General features: G+C 34.0%; 1 protein-coding gene across 1 annotated transcript in view; it reads right to left on the reverse strand.

Annotated features, from left to right (window-relative positions):
• LOC123654464 (lachesin-like) overlaps nt 1-13,662 on the reverse strand; it is a 160,492-nt gene extending 146,830 nt beyond the window's left edge. Inside the window, exons 1-2 of the mRNA XM_045590364.1 lie at nt 13,509-13,662; nt 13,154-13,293 (exon numbers count right to left, since the gene is read on the reverse strand). Coding sequence (XP_045446320.1) covers nt 13,154-13,293; nt 13,509-13,662 — 294 coding nt within the window. The remainder of the gene's footprint in view (nt 1-13,153; nt 13,294-13,508) is intronic.
• Between the last annotated feature and the right edge of the window lie 11,022 nt (nt 13,663-24,684).

The following is a 24,684-nucleotide window of genomic DNA, read 5'->3' on the forward strand; positions in this document are numbered from 1 at the left end:
ACTGGAAACTGCAAATAACTTTATATGGAATGTATGATTATTATGATTTTATATCTATTTGGGAAGTAAAATTGTTGTTTGGAATGGAAAAAATTTGGAAGAGGAAAATTATTATTGTTTGAATTTGCTTAAGTTGGGCATATGAAAAAATAACGTGAACTCATGTGTTTTGTCCATACTCACCACGCTGGGCAGGCGGGTTGGTGACCGCAGTACTGGCTTTGTCGCACCGAAGACGCTGCTGCCCGTCTTCGGCCTGTGTATTTCAAAGCCAGCAGTTAGATGGTTATCCCGCCACCGGTCGGCTTTTTAAGTTCCAAGGTGGTAGCGGAACTGTGTTATCCCTTAGTCGCCTCTTACGACACCCACGGGAAGAGATGGAGTGGCTATATTCTTTAGTACCGTAGCCACACAGTACAGTATTATTTTTAGCGTAAACTTGTGGAGGCCTATGTCCAGCAGTGGACTGTATAGGCTGTAATGATGGGCATATGAAACTGCGCTCAATGCTATAAAGTTTAAATAAATATGAACAATAAAAAGAAGACTAATAAATGAAAAAAGTATAAATAAGAAATAGTTTTAAATGTACATAATTACACCCACCTAACAACCTAATAAATATTGTTAAAATTGTTTCAATTGGTTTTTCGTAGTACTGAAAAAAGACGTTACTGATAAATCTACAAAGATTGAATAAAACACAGTGTTAATTGTTTTATATTGAATAGAATTTCTAGTAAATTGACTTTATCTTCTAATAATGTTCTGTCTCACTTATATTGTCATTGAAACAGAACATTTTTCGACATTGTCGAGTCCGCTGAATATTACGGGCGAGCTAAGTCACAAGATACGAATACAAAATACAAAGGTTGAAATAATAATTACCTGTACTACGAAAGTGTTCTTAAAAACTTTGAAACAACGTTTACAGTATAGTAAAAACTTCTTTGATCAAACTTGTTAACTGTTTCAAAATGGCGTCACCGATATCTCCGATAGCGGCACGATTCAGTGTTCACTTCTAGTTTATTTCTTTCCAGTTTCGCTCGTCACTTTTATTCCGCACTTTAGCTTCTACCTCAATTCAGCCACTCTCATCTTTCCCTGCATCAGAATTTGCTAAATCGTCGCTTCGATCTATTTTCAGCTCTATAACATTACGTACAAGGCTTAATTTCGTATGGTGAATTAAGTATCTGCAATGTTTTTACTTTTCATTGCGACGACGGAATATGATGCAGAAATGTAAAATGTAAGGACAATTGAGTGGAGAGGGAGGCGCAAATGTGTAGCGAGCGCTACTCTTTGTCTCGGCCATGAAATGACATTTTTTTTAGAATAGTGCTCTTTTTACAAATTTGCTTGAGAAAATATGGGATTTTCATTCGTCTCTAATTAGAAGCGTATTTCTATAAGAAGCGTGTCATTTGCTATATTATTTGAAATGTGCTTTTGTAGTAATGGAATAATTGATGTTTAATAAATGTAACTTTTATTCTGTGATAATATTTTACGTATATAATTATAACTACTGTGTAATGAATGTGTTTTTGTCTTGTATTTTATTTAGTATGAAGTACGTAATTACGAACGTTAATTACGCAGTTCTAATAACATCCTTCAACTCAAATTAGATTTCAGTATTTTTAATGATTACATGGCAAAAATCAGCGTAGCTAAGGCGTCTATGATTAATAAAAAGAATAAATTAATCATAGACGTAAACAAAATTACCGCAAACGCGAGAGGTATAAAAGACGATCGCTGTAGTGTAAATATGTGACGGTTGCGGAGTCCAGTTGTTTGTTCTTGTGGATCTCCTCACCGTACCTCGGTAAATACGTTAAGCTGTCGATCCCGGTTGTTATCATAAATACCTAATAGCGATCGTTACTGATAGTAGAGGATATATTCGACAGTTCGCAGTGGAGCAGTGTGGTAGATTAAGCTCCAATCCTTTTCCTAAATGTGGAAAGAAGCCTATGCCCAGAAGTGGGATATTACAGACTGAAGCATATACAAAATTATGTGAAAGACAATTGTCAAAATCAAGAGATTTTAAATGTCAAATAATCAATTGCTTTCAAATTTTAAGACAACAGTAATGAAGTCCCTGAGATTACATCATCATCATCATCACAGCAGCCTTTCGCAGTCCACTACTGGACATAGGCCTCCACAACTCATGTGTTTTGCCCATAGTCACCACGCTGGGCAGACCGGTTGGTGACCGCAGAGCTGTTTTTGTCGCACCGAAGACGCTGCTGCCCGTTTTCGGCCTGTGTATTTCAAAGCCTTGAGATTCCCTGAGATGGTAAGAAAAAATTACAGATTATACTGACTTTTCTTTGTTTAAAGTTTTGGGCTAAAATTTAACAAATTTTAAAGTAATTAAGATGACTCAAAACCAAAATACATGTTTTCTACACAAGACACATACTACAAGACATCCCACCAAACGACCAGTCTGAACCTAGTTGCGCAAGAAGACATCATTATAATAACATGCAAAGGAAATTCAGTTTTAAATATTTAAGTGTCAGTCACGTATCCGGAGTCAGGTCACGGAATATAAGAATATTTTAAGCAAGTTCCCATTCGCTTTGGGAATCGTAAATCTTAAATTCGAAGTCCTTGCGGCGTTTCCGGAATGTCTCCTCCCTGGGCTGCTATAGGCTTCGACACATTGTTAGTATTCGCTGAACTGGGATAGTGTTTCATCTACATTAATGTTATAAAGATTTTGGGTTCGATTACGCTTATCTTGAAATTCTAATAGTTGTTTATGTGTGGTTAAGATTGTCTTAACGTTTTTGGTTTTTGTATTATAACTATTAAAGTCTAAAAAAGAATTTTGTTATTAGAGTTTACTCCTTAAAAAGTGATTTTCATATAAGGCTTTCGGTATGAAAAAAATATGAGGAGAAAAAATTTACTGAACGAATTACCTTGTTACGTTTCTCGTAACGCCATCTATCGCTTAAGTCTAAAAGCGTAACAACTTTTTCTAATAACGCCATCTGATGAATATATAGATAGCGTTATTTGATTCGTTTATTTACCATTCGATATAGTATTAATCTTTTTCTTAGACTAGTAAGCCTTTTTTGTGCCTATTTAGACAGTCGATCTGAAGGAGTAGACTCCATTCGTGCATTGGAGCTGACACACACTTTATTTTTTAATTCTGTGACATCTTAAATCAAATAATTATAACGTTCACTTAATTACAGTACATGTTCAAAAAATAAAGTTTGTTTCTAACATACTTACAAAATAAATGTATTAATATGGGAAATCAAAAGGCGTATTGACGATTGTACTATGACTTCCTGATATTAATTATTAATTGAGACCAAATTAGATTTACACATCAAAGAGCGTCAAATTGAGATTTAGAAGCAACTCTTACTCTAAATTAGTATGAATCGGTATCAAGTAGGTAAGTCGCTTTATACCAACTTAAATATCTAATTCAGATTATTAATCTACACAATACACATACGGTCGTCTGCTTCTAAAGTAAGCAATTTAATGCTTGTGTTATAGGTAACAGCCGACTGATATAGCCACATATTTTTTTCGATAAATATAGTTATAAATAATATATATGTAAATTTAACTGAGGTAGGACACAGCAGGATTTTCCTGCTCAAAATATGGAGCAGCCCGACTGGGGTAGTACCTCGACCTTACAGAAGATCACAGCTAAATAATACTTTTTCAAGCAGTATTGTGTTTCTGTTGGTGAGTAAGGTGACCAGAGCTCCTGGGGTGGATTGGGGATTTGGTCGGCAACGCGCTTGCGATGCTTCTGGTGTTGCAGGCGTCTATAAGCTACGGTAATCGCTTACTATCAGGTGACCCGTACGCTTGTTTGCCGACCTAGTGTTATAAAAATATATATATATATATATATATATATATATAAATATTTATATTACACCCAGACTCGGAGTAGGAATCGAACCCACAACCCTCAAAACAGAAAGCACACAAACTGCGCCAACGGGCTAGTCAATTTAAATTAGTAAGTTAGCCCAAAATAAATTTAAGTACAAATGTACCTATATAGCGACATACTCTGATATGGAAGTCACTCATTTTCTAAATTAGTATCGATACCTATGCTTCAGCCTGTAATATCCCACTGCTGGGCATAGACACTTTCTCGATGTAGGAGAAGGATCAGAGCTTAATCCACTATGCTGCTACACTGCGGGACCACTATTAGGTGGACACGATAACAACCGGGACCGAAAGTTTAATGTGCTCTCCAAGAAACGGTGGGGAAACCACAAAGACTAACAACCAGACAGGAAATAAATATTAGTGTAAACACAAATATCTACACCGAGCGGGAATCGAACCCACGACCGTCTGGGTTTAGGACCTACACGGCACACGTACCATTACACTAATACCTAAATATACAAAATACCAACAGAAATAAAATTATACTTATTTTTTTTAAAGATTGTCAACCTTATGAATAGTTAATTAATCCAAAATCTTCTTATGTTAATTTTCCTGTAAATTAAATAAGTAGCGTCAATGTTAAACGTTAACATTTATAATAAAAACACACTTAGAATGAAAATAGCATTCTCGTACACAAGTAGTTGTGATTAAGCGACGAATTAGTCACTAAGAGGCGATTAATGTCCTCTGAAGATGTCGCGTACCACCCAATGAATTAACGTTTCAACGACTATCTATCCTACTCTTACGTATAAAGGACGATAAAGAAAGAACGATTGACCTGTCAACACTGGACTAAACGGTTGATGAAAGTTTCAACGTTACGATAGATTTTTTACGTAAAGTATACATTGCGTGTTTTGGCAGTGCATTATTTATAAACCCTGCTAGAATACTTCAATGTAATACACGTTTTCATAGGTGTTTTCGTTAAGTTTATATAACATTTTCTTAATACATCCTCCTCGGCTATGTACCGGAATTATCGTTTCTATTATTTGGTCGCTAAACTAATTTTAAGGTTCTATTTTTTGAGAGGGATTTTCTCTTACATTGTTTACTATAAGTAATACGTTGAACAGGTGTAGCTATGCTTTGAATGCAGTTATATTACATACAAGATAATATATACAGACAAGACTCAATTTATATTGATTGATATTTTTTTTAAAGAGTTACTACCGTGTTTCTTGCCGATTCTTCTCTGCGGAATGTACAATTAGATCGGTGACTATATACAACTACTATATCGACTGAAGAGCACTCTTAAAGTTTAATTTAGGACGTAGGATCGAACACGCAACCGCCAGCGCAATAGGCAGAATCCATGGCTGTGACCGTTGCGCCAACGCGTCGTCCTTAACCTTTAAGTACATTAAAAAAAGGTATAAAAATAGGCATTATTTTAAATGTATCTATTTTTATACACACTACTATATATACTATACTACTATTGCTATTTTATACTACACTTTATATACAAGTACTAATGTATTCTAATTTTATGTAATAAATTTAAGATAACTTAGTGCAATAAATGTTTAAATATTCCAGCCACAGTTGACTTTAAGTTAGCTGAAACTTAAATGGAACTAATTAAGGACCGAGTAAAGGTGCCTTTCCACTGAGCAAACGGCGCGAATAAACAAAATATTTACGTCAAAGTGACCGATAGGGATCCAATATCGGCGCTTAACAAAGGTTTACAAGAGTTTTGGACACGCCCACGCCGCTGCATATTCAACGCGGGACTAAAGTCAACAAAGTCAGGGAGACGATTGTTAAAACTGTAACTTTTATATGAATAATACTAAATACATTTTTTAAGACAAAAACTTTAGGAAATTTTCGAAAGTAAAGTTTTAACATACACAAACACGTACATTTTACTTTTCAGCTACTTAGTTTAATACTTCAGCATTTGGAGGGCAGATTTGTAATGAGTTTTGTATAGCGAAAAAATAAATAAAAATTCTTATAATTCTTATTCTTACAAAAGGTAATAGATAATAATTTTGTTTATTCTCAAACATAGAAAAGCGACTCTAAATTATATCGACAAGTATAGTATAATATTACTAGCGACAACTGCAAAACCATTAGTTAGATTTCGCTGGTTGTGACGTTCTATGGAAAAAATAAACTAAACATAAAACAATATTCAGTTTTACTGAGTAGGGCACAGCAGAGAATTTCTCGCTTAACATTTAAAGAAACCCGACTGCGGAAGTACCTCGAACATACAGAAGATCATATCTAAATAATACTGCTTTCGAGTGATGAATAGTGACGTATTCCTGTGATGAGTAAAGTAACTCCTAGGAAGGCAAATAAGCTTCCAACGTTTCTGTTGTTGCATGTATGCATAATCTATCGTATCCGCTTACCATCAGAAGGCCAGTTTGCTTGTTTTACATCTTTATAGTAAAAAACAAGGCTTTATTAATATTTTGCTCCCGTTCCCTGGACTAAACAGTGCGACACGCATCGCTGCCTATGACCAATATGCGACGATATATCTAACGCTTTGAATTTCCATTTAATTATCATCGCTTTTCAACATCGTTTTAAAGGAAAATAGCTCGCTGTTACCTTAGTCATGATAGTAATTAGAATTAGGATATAATAGTTAGTCTCTAGTTCGCAGTGTGTTAAATAAGATATGTTTGAGTCTAAATATGATATTTACGAGTAGTTATATCCTATATTCACATACAATGTATACAAATAAATAAAATTTAAGTGCCTGTTTGTAATATTAAAATAACCGCTTTTCGCTTCAGCCTGTAATATCCCACTACTGGGCATAGGCCTTTTTCCCGTGTAGAAGAAGGATCAGAGCTTAATCCACCACGCCACCACTAATCAAATACAACAAGTACCGATCAAATTGAAGTTATAATTTAAGTTCAATTTTTATCCTATTTAGTGCCTAACGGCTGCTTTTATTTCATAATTTTTCGATTTTGAATATAGTTTTTTGTATAAGTAAGAATTTAAACATCACAATCCAGCCTGTAACATCGCACTGCTAAAACTTACGAAACGTAACTCTTTCTCTCATGTCTTCACTAAGTTATATCTCCCTCTCAATTTCCGTTCACCTCGTCCGATCCCACTTTTCGTAACGCGCCAGTTACGCATTCACCAGCTTACTTAGCGATTGTAAAATCGATACTGTTTGTTTCGGTTTGAGGTTGATGTGGAATGTAATGTATGTCTTCAAAATAACGTAAAGCAAGGCAGAGTAAAAACACTTAGGAAAGTTATAATCAATAATATATAGATTTTTATAGATATTGATTAGATATTGGTATTTTAGCGCAGTTAGGAGTGACTCTGGTTTCCTGGTACATTTACTAAAATATATATCTATAAAATATGTATACCAGTTCACTGCCACCTGCACACAAGTATTTAGCTGCCTAACTTAGTTACACTGTCAGTGTATATTTTAAACATATTGAAATAAATAATTGTGTTAAATTATCAATAAAAATTATTAAACTTATACTTCTTTTGGTGTACAACACCGTCACAAAATACCGACACCCTGAAGTTAGCTAGTCAACGCATGAGAATTTAGCAGCAGCCCCTCGTCAAGCTAGCGAAAAGAAGTTTTACTTCAGTAAAAACCTTCAACATTCCATTTATACCAATTCTTATTAAACATTATTTATTTACATTATTTGTATAAGTTTTAACTATTTGTTTTTTGTATTTAGAACAAATACAAAAAACACATAGTTAAAACAATACTTTATTAGTCGGCAACGCGCTTGCGATGCTTCTGGTGTTGCAGACGTCTATAAGCTACGGTAATCGCTTACCATCATGTGAGCCGTACGCTTGTTTGCCGACCTAGTGACATAAAAAAAAAAAAAAAAAAAAAAAAAAAAAAAAAAAAAAAAAAAAAAAAAAAAAAAAAAAAATCTAGAAAGAGTTCCTTTTACAGATAAAAGACAAAATTTATAAAAATATACACAAAAAGCATCCCAAGTGTAATTTATTTTTAGAATTCAAATACAAATCATCTGTACGATTAAAGAAGTATTAGTGTTTAATGGTAGTATGAATACAAGTAATTTTAATTTAGAAATTAAACAAAGATTTTGATGTGATAATTCAGTTTGGATCCTCTCTCGCTTTTAAGCTTGATATTCGTGAATGTGAAGCCGACGCCACCTTCTGTCACTTTCACTTCACTTTTCGTGTTGAGCAGATCAGTAGCTGATATACCCTGGAAATTAAAAAAAAATTGAGATATTACAAATAAATATTATCTCATATACTAGATCGTTCAATAAGTTCCGAGACTAACCTGGAAATGGCGCATATATTAAAAACTCTTTTGATTTTTAAAAAGTACTGGCTATCAATACAAGAATATGTGTCAAATTTTTAAAAATGGAACAATAAAATTATTGATTTTGAAACATTTAAGTGACGCTACGGTTGTAATTTCGATACAATGGAAAAAAACGAGTTTCGCGTGTTAATAAAACATTGTTTTTTAATGGGAAAAAATACCGTTGAAGCACAGCAATGGCTTATAAAATGTTATGCAGGATCAGCTCCCTCTAAAGCAACCATTTGTCGGTGGTATGCCGACTTCAAACGCGGTCGCATGGACACCAATGATGGGGAACGCTCAGGTCGTCCAAATGAAGCAGTGACTCAACAAAATATTAACCAAGTCCTCAAAATTGTATTGGAAGATCGGAAGGTAAAAGTGCGAGAGATAGCAGAGATAGTGAAGATTTCAGCTGGTAGTGTTTTCACTATTTTATATAAAAATTTGGCCATGAAAAAGCTTTTTTTTAAGTGGGTGCCGCGTTTTCTTACAACTAATCAAAAGGAACAACGTATCAATGATTCAGAGCGATGTTTGGCGCTGATGAATCATAATAAAAAGAATTTTTTACATCGGTATGTAACAATGGATGAAACCTGGATATACCATTTCACTCCGGAATCCAATCGGCAGGCAGCGGAGTGGAGAGCGGCTGGTGAAAGCCGCCCGAAGCGTCCAAAGACTCAGAAATCGGCCGGTAAGGTTATGGCGTCTATATTTTGGGATGCGCATGGAATACTTTTCATCGACTACCTTGAAAAGGGGCAAAATATAAATAGTGACTATTACATGTGCTTATTGGAGCGATTGAAGTACGAAATTGCGGATAAACGGCTTCACATGAACAAAAAGAAAGTGGTGTTTCACCAGGACAACGCGCCTTGTCACAAGTCCGTGAGAACGATGGCCAAAATTAACGAATTGGGCTTCGAATTGCTTCCTCATCCCCCTTATTTGCCAGACTTGGCCCCCAGCGATTACTGGCTGTTTGTAGACCTCAAAAAAATGCTTCAGGGTAAGAAATTTGACTCAAATAGTGAAGTTATCGCAGCAACGGAGGCTTATTTTGAAGCCAAAGACAAATCGTTCTACACACATGGGATAGAAAAGTTAGAAAAGCGTTGGAGGGACTGTATCGCTCTTGAGGGAGACTATGTTGATGAATAAAAATTAATTTTATAAAAAAGACCTTTTTTTAGTACTTAGTCTCGGGACTTATTGAACCACGTGTTAAGCTGTTCTCTGGTCTAGAGTTCAATTTCCTCGATCAGATTGGTTATGATGCTTTTATATTTATTCATACTAATGGTCGTCCAGTGGTCGAAATTCGACCACAGAGTCAACAGATTTTGACAATAAACAAAAGAGTATAAATGCGTCTGTGTATCAAACACGTGGTAGTGCATAATTAAAAAAAATTATTAGCATTCTGCACTCCCTGTATAAACTTATTTAAGTGTGCGAAATTTCATATTCCTCCGTCCGTGCAATTTTCGTAAAAAAGGGTACAAAGTTTTTGCTTCGCGTATTAATATATAAATAATTATGTACTTAGATTATTAAAAAAGCGTTCATCCGATGGCTGTTACCTAAAAGACAGGGATTTCTCTACAATAAAAATAGATGACCATTTGTTTGGATATCTTACGAAACATTTGATATTTTGTGAGTTTTTTTTGTGTTATTGATTTATTACTTAAGTGTCGTAGTTTTATCAGCGTAAATCTGTAGAAATGTTGAGATAAAAAATAATCTTTATTATTATTTTCAAGATATCTACATACCGAGTTTCCTAACTTTCGATTTTAAAGTTTTTGCGTGCATGAATACTAACTCCATACATACGTATATTCAGTTATAGATACATTCACTTGTCATATTTCAATACTTATAAAAATCAGATTAAGATAGATTATAATTAAATACGGATTCCATTTTCATAAAAGTCTATGAAACAAGATAATTTAGTTACAAAATAATACAGGCCGTGGACATCACAATCTTACAAAAAATTTAAAGTAATGACAACCCTGTCCCTATAAGATTTTAAATTAATATGGTTATTTTCATTACTATAATTATTTAAAACGGTATATTTACCGTATTTTCTGAACAAGACATTAATATGTAAATAATGACGAAATATCGAGCTCCGCAAAATAAAAATAAAAAGATGGTAAATATACCGTTTTAAACAATTTTAACCCTGTCCCTTTTACCTATCCCAAGTTCTCGTTAATCCCGTCAGCCAGTAATGCATTTATAGCTCGTCTGCAAGTGTTTACGGACGGCGGCGATCAGTCAACACCAGGTGACCTGTCCGTACATTTATAAGCTAATTTCGTAAATAAAAAATCGAGAATTACGCGTTAATAGAGTTACATAGATTTACATAGCTTCTATTTTATTAGTAATAACACGGATTTTGGAAAAAGAACGGAGTAATTCGTAGAATAAGTATTTCAACCTTACAAGAAAATCACAGTTAAAACAACACTTCCCTTAAGCAGCTTTATTTCTATGATGCCAGGGAAGAGTCAAGGTTGGGTCGCAGGCGTCCATAAGCTATGAGTTCCGCTTCCCATCATCGCTAGACAAAACTTGTTTGCCAGCTTATTAGTTTCCAAAGAACCTATTAATTTTCAGTAATTTTGGCAGGAACTTTTTCTATATAAAGTATATTTAATTATTAGTAATAAAACTTACAGAAGCCATTATTCTTTTAATGTATATATAATGTTGATAATTACGTGTTTTACATGTATGAAAATAATTAATTATCACTTGACTCGGCAAAATTGTTCACACAATAAATTGTAATCTAGTCCCAAAATATAGAAACTACTTTAGATACAACATAAAATTCTTCAAAGTAATGTGTTCATGTAGCACACGTAACGAGCTTGGCGAAGAAAAAATGCGTCCATCAATTACTACACAGAGACAAATCAAAGGACAGACGTATAAAAATTACAATATATTCTTGTTATTAACATACTTCGTTATACTGAAGTTAATAACCTATAGAGGAGCTACCTTTGTATTCGAAGGTAACAATAATAAGTGATTAAATTAAATGTTTCTAAAATTATATTTGACTCTTATTCAATGGAATGTAAAATTGTATAAATAAAAAGAAAAACGCAGATTACTCCTTTGCTCGTTCGAATTTTAATGTCTTTAAATAGATACGCGTAAATGTGCATTTAATTTATTCACAAGTAATGACCCAAAGATGACTACTTTTTACCCGACTGCCAAGGAAGGGTTATGTTTTTCGCGCGTATCTTGTATGTATGTATATTTGTATGTAATATTCTTTACTACCTCATATTTACAGAACCACTGAACGGATTTACATAATTGAGGTATCGTTTGGTTCGTCTTAGCTTCCCAAGTGTTCTTAGATAGGTGACATTAAAAAAATCAAACATGGTGGCTGCGCGAAGCCATTGTAGTTAATGAAAAAAATTTTTTTTTCTTGAATACTACAATATGGGTATCAAATTGAAGGGCACAATACAAGGATTTTAAAAAGGTATATCATGATTATTATTACCGTAATACTAATAAAAAAATACAATATTAAAGTTTAAAAAATGTGAACTTTGTTCTTTCCCACGCCTATACCATGCCAATCTCGCCTGCTAGGCGACGATCAACTTCGGGGTGTAAGCCTTTCTAATAAAATACAATGGTTAAAAAAAAACATACAATTAAAATTACAAATAAAAATTAACAAATGTCACACCAATTTACAATTACATTAATAAAATCAATAACAAATACATAATTCCAAATACAAACAAATAATTTTAATAATAATTTCATTATATTAAAACTAACAGTTGCTAAAGGTCAGGCTTACGTTGCTTTGAGCAGAGTGAGATCTTTCTCCGGGCTTGCTAGCAGTTCTCTTGACCCTAAAAAATTACTTAATCAACCACATGATGTAAACTGTTTTAATGAATTGAACCGATCACGTAATTTGTCTGACTAAAAAGACATAAATAAAATAATAATTAAAAAAAAAAAAAAACAAAAAACTGGAAACAAGCTGGAACAAGATAAAAATTCAATATGCACACAAAGTCAGCGAAATAAATAGAAACAATATCAAACATTTTGTGCTGTACATTTAAAATATATTAATACGGTAGTCCTTCGAAACTTTATGCAACGTCGTAGATAATATGCAGTCGGAGGCATGAAATTGAAGGATAAGTCAAATTCAACAACAGTAACAAAGTAACAAAGAGAGAATGATTTGACTTATCCTTCAATTTCATGCCTCCGACTGCATATTATCTACGACGTTGCATAAAGTTTCGAAGGACTACCGTATTAATATATTTTAAATGTACAGCACAAAATGTTTGATATTGTTTCTATTTATTTCGCTGACTTTGTGTGCATATTGAATTTTTATCTTGTTCCAGCTTTTTCAGTTGATTTTCTATTAGTTGTTCTTCACGCAGGCGGGTTTTTTGTTTTTTTTTTTAATTATTATTTTATTTTATAATTTATATACGTTATGGCAAATTAAAATAAAATCATATACTATAACGTACGTCCTTATCCAATTCTTACAAATATTATAAATAAGAATGTAAGTTTGTTTGTTACGCTTCCACGCGACAACTACTTAACTAATCATCATGAAGCATTGTACACATATTCTTGGAGGTATTAGAAGTAACATGGAATACTTTTTATCTAAAAAAATTCAATGCGAGCGAACCCGTGGGTATAAACTAATGTTTAAATAAAAAAGAAATTAAAAGATTTGATTTAATTGAAACCAAAACTTACCCTTATAACTTCATTCCCACTGTAATAAACATTTTTCTTCCGGACCCAAAATGGGATCGATGAAAGCTTGACACGTTCTTCAAAAACTTCTATGTCTGAACTATCACCGACCATTAATTTATTATCTGATTGACAACAATCTATATACAAAATTATTAATAATAGAAATACAAATTTATACGTGGCAGCCATTTTGAAATCTGATCTATTTTGTGCTTTTTTTTTATTAATTACGACTAATCATTCAGGAGATGATTCAGTCAATGGCAAGTAAAACGGAGACGACACGAAAGGAAAATTGTAAAAATTCAAAAAAATTGTAAATGTTCAATACTATTGATGGAATTGGTTTCACTTGACACGATATTGTTTAAGACTGGTGATTTCGTTTTGAAGAAATGAGATTTAGATAAATGTTTATCTGTACAGTGTTTTGTGATTTCCGTCCTTGATATTGGAATGTCATTCTTAGATAGTGAGTTATAATATTCTTGGATATTATCCTTCATTCTACTTGACGTCGACGAATTAATTTTTGCTAGTTAGTCATCATTTAAATCGAATAAAGACATGCATATATTTAGATTGTCAAATTATAATTTATATGAAAAAGAAAATGGTGTTAGAATCAAAGACAGGCCTCCTAAAATTAAGTGAAAAAATATAATCTTTTTAGTGTTTGATATTTCTTTATCAAAAGATTTTTCTGTTACATCGACAGATATCTTGGACATAGCTTAAGTATAGGAATTTTTTTTATCTGCTTAAATAATATGTCATAGATTAATATGTTGACTGGATTTGCTATTGTGATATTTGACGAACACCGGCAAATATTAACAGATGTGATTTTAGCAAATACAATTCAATACTAACTGTACCCGCGACTTCATTCGCATGGGAGATTGTATCTGAACGTTCACTGTTTTTTTTTTAACAGCGTGATCCTGATCCCGCGGGAATTATGGGATAAAAAGTATAGGCTAGTCTTTAGATTAAGACCCATCGAATTCATTTTGTAACAAAATTATGCCGGTAAACGGCCACATTTTGAAGTTAGTTCAAATTTTAAATTTTAAGGAAGAGAAGGATTGTAGCTTAATCGACCACATTGCTCAACTGCGGGTTGGCGAATAAATTCCCCACTGTACCTTTTTTCCTTCCTTATTCCTTACTATGGTCATGATTTCTATCAGGTGTCTGTAATAAGAATCGGGACCGAAAGCTTGACATGCTCACCGAGGTACGGTAGGAGACTCATAAGGACTGAAAGAGCACTGCAATTACTTCAATATGAAATCACTGAAAAACATCTTAAAATGATTAGAATCGTAAGCAACTGTTTTACGATTTTAAAACATCAAAAGACGAAAAGGAACATTTCATACTAAATATAAGATTAGGAGTACCCTTTACGCAAGGAAACGGTAAGTTTAACGGAAGACTCAAGACTCAGATGAATTATAGCGATATAATATAAATAGGGGTTTAGGCATCAAAATAAATTCTCGGAGGCCTCCGACGGAGCTCACGGTATTATTTTACGTGCAATTTGTTTGCTTTTATTGCGTTCGCGGGCTTGAGCTGCATTAATATTACAACTCACAGTGGCCCGGAATTCAATATTTTTCAAGCGCCTCTGTGAAATTTTTGTATATGTTCAAATGGATGTTCTTTTTTTTCGAGTATTTTTATTTGTATATTTGTATCGTTTCAAAATACTCTGTTGCTATATTTTTTAACTTTTATGCGAATTGTGTATAAATTCTAGAAATCATTTTTTTGGGTAATGGTACGGTGGTTTGATCAACGATTTGATTTTATTTTTGACTACGAATTCATCAGATCACACGCTGTGTGGTTACGGCAATAAAGAATATAGCCACCCCCTCTCTTCCCGTGGGTGTCGTAAGAGGCGACTAAGGGATAACACAGTTTCACTACTACCTTGGAACTTCAAAAGCCGACCGATGGCGGGATAACCATCCAACTGCTGGCTTTGAAATACACAGGTCGAAGACGGGCAGCAGCGTCTTCGGTGCAACAAAGCCCAGCGGTCACCAACCCGCCTGCCCAGCGTGGTGACTATGGACAAAACACATGAGTTCACTCCATTTTGGCGCGAACTTGTAGAGGCCTATGTCCAGTAGTGGACTGCAATAGGCTGATGTGATAATGATGAAGATGATGTTTCATCAGATCATCTGAGATTATATTAAATAATTGTAATTATATTATTACAATATATCGATTTATTGATTTTTTAGTGTCTGTATTTTTAATTTATATTATCTTTTTCACATCACTATATTGTTATATATGAACTATATTGTATATATGATTATTTAGAAGTAAAGTTTAATTTCATGTTTTTTTTAATCAAAATTATTTTCAATAATTACCATCGGTTATAGTAAAATTAATGACGGCGTGTTGGCGCAACGGTTACATCACTGGTTTGTGGCGGTTGCGGGTTCGATCCCCGCACATGATAAACATTTGTAGTGGTCATACAGATGTTTGCCTGATAGCGATCTTTACTCATAGTAGGGAATATATCCGCCAACAAGCATTGGAGTAGTGTGGTGATTTATGCTCTGATCTTTCTCCTATGCCCAGCAGTAGGATATTACAGGTTAAAGCGAATGGTAAATATAGTCAAATCTACGATGTACGAGATTTGACTAATAACTTATTATATAATTTCTGATGACAAAGATAAGAAAAATAGACCATAATTCAAAAATAAATACGTCGTAAATGAAACGACCGCAAAAAGATATAATAATACTATTTGCTAATTTATATTTCCATCCCTTTCTCACTATGCCTAAATTAAGTACGAGTGAAGAGTCGAAACAATAGTTATGTGGCCTTTTGTATGACAATTCATTTTAACAAGGCTGCTAATAACAAAAACATGAGGATGCTTCCCCTCTTTTCGCAGAACAATGTTTCACATAATTAAATAGTGATTAGGGTGAGAGGGTGAACAAACGCTGTGTGCCTTTTAACTTTTTGTTACCATTTAGTATTACAAAATGCTTTTGTAATAAAGAATCTTTTTCAAGTTTCAGAATGATCAATAATTAATTTTTAATATAACATGTTATAAAGAAATTACATAAATAATTGTGTTTGCTTGCCGAAAAACCGACTTCAATTACATCGACAAGTAATACAACGTAAGTAGACGAAAAATATTAACAAACGCACTAATCGTCACTACGATTTTCGAGGGTTTCCCTCGATTTCTCTGGGATTCCATCATCAGATCCTGGTTTTCTTATCATGACACATGCGATATTTCCATTCCTACAAAAAAAAAGAATTATCAAAATCGGTCCGTAAACGATTAAGTTATCCCCGAACATACATTTAAAAAAAAGTATATATATACGGTCGAATTGAGTAACCTCCTTTTTTGAAGTCTGTTAAAAACTTGCTCAAAATTTAGAGTGACTTGACGAGGGAAGTACGACCATCTTAGAGAAGATCACAGGTAAATAGCAGATTTCAAGTAGTGTTATGTTCGTGTGGTGAGTGAGGCAGGCAGATATCCAGATAGAGGTTAGGATTAGGGCGGGTAATGGACTAAATGTTGCAAGCATCCATAGGCTGACATAGATATTCGCTTACAATCACGAGAATCATACACTTCTAAAAATAAAATAATAATGTAACGGCATAGTGTCACCAAATATTTAAACTCAAAATTTCCATTATCCTTTACATTTTCTCTTTAGCTATTTTAGTTTAATTTAGACCACTTTATTACGCTAGTGTATTAAGAATTCAAGAGTATAATGCGTCAGTATATAGCGTGTATAACATAATCCCTCGTCATGTGAATTTACTCCGAGGTGACATTTCCACATTACCCTAAATTAAGCAGAATTAATTAGAACAAGATCATCCACTTGATAATGTTAAACCGACAGATGACACGAAACCAAAACACACGAATGAAAGGAAAGCTGTTGAACTAAACTACATTGAAAGAGCATCCGTGAACATCTCACAGCTGGACAAAGATCTCGATTGCTGCCCCGTGCTTTTCTATAACATACACATATGGTCGTCTGTTCCTAAAGAAATCAACTAAATGCTCAGTGTTATAACAGCTAACTGTTATAAGTATTTTTTCGATAAATATACATAGAAATAATACATATAAATACGAATATTGCACCCAGGCTCAGACGGGAATTGAAGCCGAAACCCGCGGAGCTGAAAGCAGAGTCACTGCAAAACTCACCATCAGGTGGTAAATAAAATTCTGAACATACCATAATTATGGTATTTGTATAACATAAAAATGTAGCTATATCAATCAGCTGTTACCTATAACACAAGCATTAAGTTGCTTACCTTACAAACAGACGACGGTATGTGTATGTCAAAGATATTTATTTTATTTATTCATTTTAACTATCGATTGTCTTAGTAATATAGCGGCCTACTTTTAAATAGGTAGGTATATATACCAAGTAAACAGTTAAAGATAACATATTATGAAAAAAAGTGTGTGTGTGTTAGCTCTGACGCACGACTGGAGTTTACTCCTTCAGATCGACTGTCTAAATAGGCGCAAAAAGACTTAATAGTCTAAGAAAAAGATTATAAGAAAAGATAAATAATATATAAAGATAAAAAAGAAATAATCTAAGAAAGAGATACCATATCAAATGGTAAATAAACGAAATAAATAACCTCTATTGGGCTCCGATAGATGGCGTTAACAAAAACGTAACTTTAGTTCAAATTCGTTCAGTTAAATTTACTGCTTTTTTTTTCGTACCGGGGCTTTATGTGAAAATCGATTCTTAAGGTGTAAACTCCGAAAAATACGGCTGAACCTATCAAACAACACCTTGATTTAACCAAACGATAGAAAAAAAATCTGTAGTGAATTCTGTCCATCGATCAGCTACAAAGCCACAAACAGACAGACAAAGAGCCCGAACTCGTACCACAAAGGCTTAGATTTACAAATGATAGACAAAGACTAGATTCAAAGCCTAAGTAAACTAAAATTTAACTGAGGTAGGGCACAGCAGGAAATTTCCAACGCAAAATATGGAGCGGCCCGACTGGGTAGTACCTCGACCTTATAGAAGATCACAGCTAAATAATATTTTATTCAAGCAGTGTTGTGTTCCTGTTGGTGAGTAAGAGATAGAGAGATGTGGGGAATTAGAGATAGGGTCGGCAACGCGCTTGCGATGCTTCTGGTGTTGCAGACGTCTATAAGCTACGATAATCGCTTACCATCAGGTGAGCCGTACGTTTCTTGTATGTTGTGTTGACCTAGTTATACAAAAAAAAAAAAAAAAAACAATGCAAAGGTTAAAAAACGATTGGTTATTAATATCAACTCTCATTTCTTTCACGTAATCGAATGTTCTAATTTTGTATAGTGACAAACGCGGTTCACTTTTTAATTATTGTACTGGTAATTTTACCAATAAGGCTTTTATATAAGATTTTTTTTTAATTAAAACTTCTAATGCGTGACGAGAGTGTTAAAAAAAGTGTGTGTGTGTGTGTGGGCGAAGCAAGCGGCAGTTGAGAGAGAGATATAAGTTAGTGAAAGATAGAGAGAGAGAGAGTTACGATTCGTAAGTTTTACTTCAGTCGTGTGGTCTAAAGCACACTCGTTTTTGAAAATGACAAATACGTGTTTAGGTTCGATATATATATGAAAAATAAATAATATTAATGAACAGGATAATCAGTCTAAAATTTTTATCAATTTTGACGATTTCCTTGAGACTTCATCGCCGTATCCCAGTTTTGGTAAGCCCGTGACTGACTCTAGCATGCATATTTAACCATGCATATTTAAACTAAAGTAATATAAAATGAGTTTAAATGATTGAAATAATGAATAAACAACAAAAAAGAAGAAAATCAGATGAATACTTTATTTAAGTAGATAAATAAAATAAATTTAAGAGATATTTTTATTTATTTATTTATTTTTAAATCCTTTATTTTCTATTTTAACACTAATGGTAGCTTCTATTACTAACATCATTTTAAAATTATACAAATATTATCTTATTTTGTTAAAATCATAATATAAAGTAGTTGAAAGTTTTTACTGTAACTTACAAGTGGAATTGTGTCTTAAAAATAAAATATTATTCGAATAATTTTAATATTATATTATTCATTACAAATTTGAATAGCAATTAACAATCACGAAAAGTATTAATTCCATTATCAAGATTGTATTTATATTAGTGTACGCTTGGCAAACAAAATTTGTTTCATTACTTCATTCTATAACAGATAAACTTGGTATCTGTTGAAATAGCAAAGTTTCTTGGCTGTTAATTAAAATTTTAAATTAAAGCATCGAGTAAGGTATACAAGTGTGAGGAAAAAGTTTAAAAATTTCTTGAAAGGAGTAATCACGTTCGAAGTTTTAATTTATTTCATATTATTCTTAGATTATACACAAACAGGTGAGAAAATAAATAAATATCTTATAAGGTATACTCACGAACGTTTGTTCCTACGGTAACGCAACCCGCGGAACAGAAATTAGGGCCATTAGAAACTGCACCAACGAGCTAGTCCCACATTGAATATTAAACCAGAATATAGGAATTTAGTTTCTCACTCACTCACTTCAGCCTATCGCAGTCCACTGCTGGATATAGGCCTCCCCAAGTTCGCGCCAGGCATCCCGGTCTTCCGCAATCCTCATCCAGCTGACACCGGCAATCTTACGTATATTGTCGGTCCAACGGGCCGGAGGACGTCCCACACTGCGTTTGCTAAGACGCGGTCTCCACTCTAGGACCCGTCTACTCCAACGGCCATCGGTCCTGCGACACAAATGACCAGCCCACTGCCACTTCAACTTGCTAATTCTGTAGGCTACGTCGGTTACTTTCGTTCTCTCGCGGATAGTCTCATTTCTAATCCTATCTTTAAGAGAAACCCCAAGCATAGCCCGTTCCATTGCACGTTGAGCGACCCTAAACTTGTGTGTTGTTGTTTTTTTTTTTTTTACATTTAATAATTGTTGTTATTATAATATTTTTAGAGGTAAGTTTTAACATTTTTTTTTACTTTGTTTGTTCTTTCTTTTTTTTTGTTATTATTATTTTTTTGTAAGTTACCGTGATGGAGGTTTTGATGGATTGTGTTTTTTTGTTCTAATTACTGTACCTATTTATATATTTTTTGTTAAAGGTTGATTTGTTCTTGTTGTAAAATTTTCAAGCAAATACTTTCAATGCTGCTGGCGGGTTAGAAATACATTGCTTTATTTTAATATAATATTTTTATGAACTATTTATAATTTTTATATATACATTTTAATATTATTTTTATTTACATAATCTAGTATTTTATTATTGAATATATCTAAGTATAGTATAAGATGTCATTTTTAAACAACAACAATACATCGAGCGATGAATTTGCGTCTTTTTCGTCAAGTGATTCCAGCGAAGACAGTTTCCATAGTACAACTTTCATTCCACTAAATGTTACTTTAAATTCTTATTTCTCAGACTCGCTGAAAAACTTTAATATAGTTCACATAAATGCCCAAAGTATTCCGGCACATTACCCAGATATGCTTGCGTCCTTCGAATCCCGTAATATTCATGCCATCCTGGTCTCAGAATCGTGGCTTAAACCTTGCCTACCATCGACCTCTTACTCATTACCAGGATTTTAACTTATACGTAATGACCGTGTTGGCAGGGTAGGCGGCGGAGTTGCTATTTACTTAAGATCATACATTCCTTTCGCCATACTTAGCGCCTCACCGCAGCCAACTCCTGTGGATACGATTGAATATCTTTTAATTGAGGTCACATTATCTAACACCAAAATTTTTTTAGGCGTTTTCTATAGCCCTTCTCTCCACATCGACTATTTTTCTTCCTTTGAATGCCTTTTAGATAAGTTCATTCCAATTTACAATCACAGTATTATAATGGGTGACTTCAATACTTGTTTGTTAAAAAAGAATGCTCGCTGTAAGAGGTTAATGTCAATGGTCGAAGCTTTTAATTTGCACATCTTACTCTTAGCTGCTACACATAACTTACCTGGCTGCATTCCATCCCTTCTCGATCTTATGATGGTAACTACTCCTTCGTCTGTTTTAAAACATGGCCAGTGTGCTGCGGAGGCATTTTCTAATCACGACCTGATCTATCTCTCTTACAAGCTTCGTCCCCCTAAAGCCAAATCAAGGACTGTTATGCAGCGTAGTTTTAAAGGTATGAATCTGGACCGTCTTCGCGAGGACGCACAGTCTACTGAGTGGTCAGCTATAACCGAACTCTCCTCAATTGATGATAAGGTTGAAATGTTTAACTCCTTGATAACAAGGCTATACGACGTCCATGCACCTGTTAAACCAATTAAATTAAAGCACTTGCCTGCTCCATGGTTGACTGATGACCTGAAGCTATTAATAGAAAAAAAAACACCGAGCCAAACGTAACTTTAAGTCTAATAACACGGAGGCTAACAAGGAGAGGTATTATGAATTGCGGAATCGCTGCAATACATTGGTTAGAGATGCACAACGACGCCATATTCACTCATCTGTCGAAAACGGCGACTCAGCTAAGGTTTGGAAATTTCTGCAAACACTTGGAGTTGGCAAACCCCCTAATAATACATCTTCTAGTAAAATTGATATTGAACTTTTAAATAAGCACTTTTCATCTTCTAGTCAAATGGAAGATAGTGAGAAAAAACTCACTCTAACTTCTCTTTCGTCAATTCCAACTCCTAATTTTCAACCGTTTAATTTCTCCTCATTTGCGGAATGTGATGTTAAAAAGTACATTTATTCAATCTCATCGAATGCCGTTGGTACCGATGGCACTAGCCGTAATATGATCTTACCTATACTTGATATCCTTCTGCCTATCTTAACTCATATCCTCAACGAATCCATTTCTTCTGGTCAATTTCCTAATGCTTGGAAAAGTGCACAAGTTACTCCTATTCCTAAAAAATCTAATCCTTCGAATTTCTCTGACTTTCGACCTATATCTATACTCCCATTTCTTTCTAAAGTCCTTGAAAAATTAGTCTATAATCAAATTAACACGTACCTTATTAAACATTCCCTTTTAAATCCCTTTCAATCCGGTTTCCGTCCTGGTCATAGTACGGTCACTGCACTGGTCAAGGTTACTGATGACATTCGCTGGGGTATGGACAACAAACAACTGACAGTTCTTACTCTGCTCGACTTCAGCAATGCTTTTAATGTTGTCGATCATGAAATATTGCTAAAACTTTTACGTACATTTAACATATCTCCATCCGTAATGAGTTGGTTTCAGAGTTACCTCGGTGAGCGCCGGCAGAGAATAAAAATTGAAGATTCGTTATCTTCTTGGTGTGAAGTCCGAGCTGGCGTTCCCCAGGGTGGTGTGTTGTCTCCATTACTGTTCTCCATTTTTATAAACTCCATATCCCAAAAAATTACTTCTCTCTACCACATGTATGCTGACGATTTGCAAATTTATACTCAGTCAAGTCTCGATAACCTATCCTCTGCTGTGGTTGCCACTAACAATGACTTGGCAACTATATACCAATGGAGTAAATCATATGGACTCAAAGTTAATCCTAGCAAGTCACAAGTCATTGTCATTGGTAGTCCCAATATCATGTCGAGAGTTGATTGGGGTAGCCTTCCTTCTGTAACATATAATTCTTCTGTAATACCTTACTGCACCTCTGTAAAGGATTTAGGCATTTACTTAGACCCAACCTTGTCATGGAACAATCATTTAAAAGAACTGAGTAAAAAGACATTCGCGGCCATAAGCTCGTTGAGACGTTTGCAGTCATTTCTTCCCATTCCCACTAAAACTATGCTAGCACAATCTCTACTACTGCCTGTTCTTGACTATGCTGACGCAAGTTATACCAACCTAACTGAAGATCAACTTAACAAACTTGAGCGGCTTCAAAATGTTGCAATCCGATTCATATTTGGATTGCGCAAATTCGATCACATTTCTGACTTTCGCTCTAAGCTTAAGTGGCTTCCTATCCGTCTTCGCCGAAATTTACACATTCTCTCACTTCTGTATTGTGTACTATTTAAACCAACTAGTCCTTTATACTTGAAGAACAAATTTGAATTCGTTGGAGATCACAGTAAAGTACTTCGTTCGTCTGGAAATCTTACGCTTAGAATGCCTGTACATAAGACCAAATATTATCGAGGTTCATTTGCTGTTCAGGCTATTATTTTGTGGAATACTTTACCCTTACACATTCGCAAAGCTCAAAGCATTGGTTCATTTAAAAAACTTGTAAAAGACCATTATCTGTCTCTTAATAGGACTTAACTATATATATATATATATATATATATATATATATATATATATATATATATATATATATATATATATATATATGTATGTATAAATGTTTGTATGTATGTATATATGTATGTGTGTATTATTTACTGTGTACTTATATTTTATTGTTATGTACGTGTATATTTATACCTATAGGAATATTGAATAGTTTATCATATATATTTTATTTGTATTATTTGTATCTTATTTTGTTTGATGTACGTTTATTATACACCACCTACTTATTTCTGTTTTTTTTTCCTCTAATCCTAACCCTAAGGTTGCCTGGAAGAAATCGCTATCGAGCGATAAGGCCGCCTCATTGTGCATTATACTTTTTTTTTCTTTACAATTCTGTATTAAATTACTCTGTGTGGTGTACAATAAAGAATAAATAAATAAAATAAATAAATAAATACCCTTCGTCAGTGTCCACGTCTCGGCTGCGTATGTTAACACAGGCAGGACGCATTGTTCGAAGACTTTTGTTTTCAAGACTTTAGTTTCTAATTTAGTATAATTAGATCTTTTTTCATATATAGCTAGGTCGGCAAACAAGCGCGCGTCTCACCCGATGGTAAGCGATTACCGTAGCTTATAGGCGTCTGCAACACTAGAAACATCGCAAGTGCGTTGCTGACCCTATCCCCCATTATCCCCAGGAGCTCTGGTCACCTTATTTACCAACAGGAATACAACACTGCTTTAAAACAGTATTATTTAGCTGTGTCTTCTGTAAGGTCGAGGTACTACTACTCCAGTCGGGTTGCTCCAGTTTTTGTCCTCAGTGAAGATTATTCTTCATTCGTATTTCTTCATTTATATTAGATAATGTTTAACGCATTTCTACCAGCAACTATCACTATAAAATACAATAATTTTTCTTAGAAATCAAAAGAAAAAATATCTCGAACAATTAACCCTTAAAAACATTACAAAAATTTTAAATTATTCTCTTATTATTACTCTATATTTAAACAAATTTCAAGTTTCTACGATATCAAATATAACAATATTTATCTGTATTATCAAACATCCATGAAATAAGTATATCGTCTAAACACGATGCCCCAGAGAGGGCAATGAAGAGCCCTCGGTTCAAGGGCCCTCGTGTCGAGAACCTTGCCTTCGACGACTGTAACAATAGAACCAATATACCAA

This window comes from Melitaea cinxia, chromosome 6, assembly GCF_905220565.1.
Source record: "Melitaea cinxia chromosome 6, ilMelCinx1.1, whole genome shotgun sequence".
NCBI lineage: Eukaryota > Metazoa > Arthropoda > Insecta > Lepidoptera > Nymphalidae > Melitaea > Melitaea cinxia.